This window comes from Dipodomys ordii, unplaced genomic scaffold (assembly GCF_000151885.1).
Source record: "Dipodomys ordii isolate 6190 unplaced genomic scaffold, Dord_2.0 Scaffold216, whole genome shotgun sequence".
In the NCBI taxonomy this organism is placed as follows: domain Eukaryota; kingdom Metazoa; phylum Chordata; class Mammalia; order Rodentia; family Heteromyidae; genus Dipodomys; species Dipodomys ordii.
Genome location: NW_012267432.1, coordinates 212,282 through 215,465, shown reverse-complemented (window position 1 = coordinate 215,465; position 3,184 = coordinate 212,282). Strand labels below are relative to the sequence as shown.

The following is a 3,184-nucleotide window of genomic DNA, read 5'->3' as shown; positions in this document are numbered from 1 at the left end:
AATAAAATTCCTATTTGGCTGGTAAACTGAGGCTAAGTTATCACATTTACCCTTGTTTAGTTAGTTCTCTCTAAGTGAGGTTGGGATCAAACCACACTTGAATAAGAACATGAAATGAGTGCTCCAGATTTCTCAGAAAAGAAATCAGAAGTTGATTTGAGTGGATGACCCATGCAAATAATGTAAGACATGGATGAAAATAGCATGGGGATAACTGGGAAATACAGCAGGAAGGGTGTAGTAGAGGTAAGGCAAAGGTACGTTTAGAAGATAAAAACTAGGCATTGGTGGTTCATGTCTATAATCCTAGCTACTTTAGAAGGCTGAGATCTGAGGAACCTTGGTTCAAAGCCAGCCTGGGCAGAAGATGTCTGTGAGACTCTTATTTCCAATTAATCAGAAAAAAAAAAGCTAAAAGTAGAGCTGTGGCTCAAGTGGAAAAGTGCTGGCCTTGAATGAAAAAGCCAATGGAGAATGCAAAGCCCCGAGTTCAGGCACCACCACCATAACATATTTATTTATTTATTTATTTTTTTTGGGGGGGGGGTCCGGTCGTGGGGCCTGAACTCTGGGCCTGAGCGCTGTCCCTCAGCTCTTCAGCTCAAGGCTAGCGCTCTACCACTTGAGCCACAGCGCCACTTGCGGCTTTTTTCTTTTTTCTTATGTGGTGCTGAGGAATCCAACCCAGGGCCTCATGCATGCAAGGCAAGCGCTCTACCACTGAGCCACCTTCCCAGCCCTACCACAACATATTTAAAGAGGATTAAGTTGAGGCCAAATCCAAGTCAAGAGCATTTATTTAAATTCTTTGGCCAATTTGCAAACATCTGCTTAGCCCCTTCCAAAATTTGCTTGGTCCTCACACCATAAATTATAGGGTTGAGCATGGGCGGGATAACCACATAGAGACTGACCAGCAGGATATGGACATAGTGTGGGATGTATTTCCCACCAAACCTGTAGGCAAAGACAGAGAAGAGGGCAGGGACATAGAAGAGCAGGATGACACAGACATGGGAGCCACAAGTGCTCAGGGCTTTGGCTCCGGCTTCTCGGGAAGAGAGGCGGAAGACAGCACAGAGGATGTGAACATAAAAAACAGCAATAAGCATGATGTCCAGGCCGGTGGACAGAAGAGCAGCTGCCAGTCCATACCAGACATTGACGGAGATATCAGAGCAGGACAGACGGGCAATGCCCATGTGCTCACAAAATGTGTGTGCAATAATGTTGACATGACAGTAGTGCAGGCGCTTGAGGAGAAAGATGGACGGAAACATGATAATGAAGCTGCGGGAGAGAGTGGCCATGACAATCCTCCCAATGATGTTCCTTGTGAGGATGGTGGCATATTGCAGAGGGGAGCAGATGGCTACGTAGCGGTCAAAGGCCTTCGCTAGCAGGACGGCAGAGTCAGCCACGAAGAGGAAGTGGATGAAGAACATCTGTGTGAGGCAGCCATTGAAGGAAATGTGGCTAGACCCTAACCAGAAGTTGGCTAGCGTCTTGGGCATGGTCGAGGTTGAGAGTAAGACATCAGCACTGGCCAGCATGGACAGGAAGGTGTACATGGGCTCATGCAGGCTTGGCTGGGAGACAATGATGCAAATCAGAATGCCATTGCCTATCAGGGCAGCTATATACATGGTGCAGAACGGGATGGACAGCCAGATGTGTAGATGTTCTAGCCCTGGGATGCCGGTGAGGAGGCAGCCAGCCGTGCGGGTGTCAGAGTTGTTCCCAGCCATTATGCTGTGAGCAGATAAGAAAGGCATGGTTTTCTGAAAAGCCTGTGTCACAGGGGTAAAATAGCTTCAGATTTCGAATATCAAGACCAACAGTGCTTGTAAAGGCTTGCAAACACACGGTAAGAGTTACATATAACTCACAGGCAAGGACTCTGCACAAAGGATACAGATTGCATGAAGTACATACAGTCAGGCCCTTCCTACAGATTGTGCCTTTTTGTATTATTTGGGAACTGTTTTGTTGTTTGTTTGTTTTGGTATGTGTGTGCCTATACTAGGGCTTGAACTCACGGCCTATGCACTGTACACTATCTGTTAGCTTTTTTCACTCAAGGCTGGTGCTCTACCACTCTACGGCCAACTTTTTGCTGGTTAATTGGAGATAAGAGTCTTATGGACTTTTCTGCTCTTGCAGGTTTTGAACTGAGATCCTTAGATCGCAGCCTTTTGAGTAGCTAGTATTACAGGTGTGAGCCACCAGCTACCAAATCTTACTCAGAACTCCTTACCCAGATGTAAGATTTTCAGAAAACTACAAAGCTCATAAACATTGCATCAATGCATTGTAGCAGTTTCTGAAAAGCAGAGACATATAGAACATCAAAAAACAATTTTTTGGCCTGGTGCTAATATCTCATATCTGGAATCCTAATTGAACTACCAAAAATCTAAAACTAAACTGCCAAAAACTACCACTAAACTACCAAAAAAGCTAAAAGTGGCCAGGTGCTGGTAGCTCACACCTGTACTACTAGCTACTCATGAGGCTGAGATCTGAGGATTGCAGTTCAAAGCCAGCCTGTGCAAGAAAGCCCGTGAGACTCATCTCCAATTAACCACAGAAAACTGGAAGTGGCTCTGTGGCTCAAGTGGTAGAGGACTAACTTTGAGCAAAGAGCTCAATTCAGCTCCCAGGCCCTGAGTTCAAGCCCCACAACCAACCAAAAAAAAAGCCAAATATGGAGCTGTGGCTCAAGTGGTAGAGTGCCAACCTTGAGCAAAAAGGTCAGGGACAGAACCCAGGCTCTGACTTGAAACCCCAGAACTAGCACAAAAGAAAAAACCTCAAACAACTTCTTGACATCATGATGTGGTTTCGTGGTGAACTATAATAAGCTCTGCAAGGGCCCCAGATTCTACTCAGAGAACTGCAGTCCCAAGACTAAAATCAATTGCTTCTGATTAGCAAACTTTGAGCAAGAGGAGGCTTGGAGCACCACACACTCTACCTGCCCCCCCCCTTAGCCCCAGGCAGAGATGGTGTGATAAGCATGGAGGAATTTAAGGCAGCTCTGGAAGTTAGGAATGACCCCTGGAGATCTTGTGAAAGCACCTCCACTAGAGATTTGCTCTGTCTGTATTGATTGTGTGATCCTGGACAAGTCACTGTCTCCTCCCAGTAACCATTTTGTACCTTTTACAATGGGTGTAGATAT

At 45.9% G+C, this 3,184-nt stretch overlaps 1 protein-coding gene across 1 annotated transcript; it reads right to left on the bottom strand.

Annotated features, from left to right (window-relative positions):
* Positions 1 to 785: 785 nt before the first annotated feature.
* On the bottom strand, positions 786 to 1,748 carry LOC106000325 (olfactory receptor 52B6). The gene has a single exon (XM_013035578.1). The coding sequence runs from the start codon at positions 1,746 to 1,748 to the stop codon at positions 786 to 788; it is 963 nt and encodes a 320-aa protein (XP_012891032.1).
* Between the last annotated feature and the right edge of the window lie 1,436 nt (positions 1,749 to 3,184).

Excerpts from the sequence above, each read along its gene's own strand:
- LOC106000325 (XM_013035578.1), bottom strand. The coding sequence starts at position 1,748 with ATGGCTGGGAACAACTCTGACACCCGCACGGCTGGCTGCCTCCTCACC.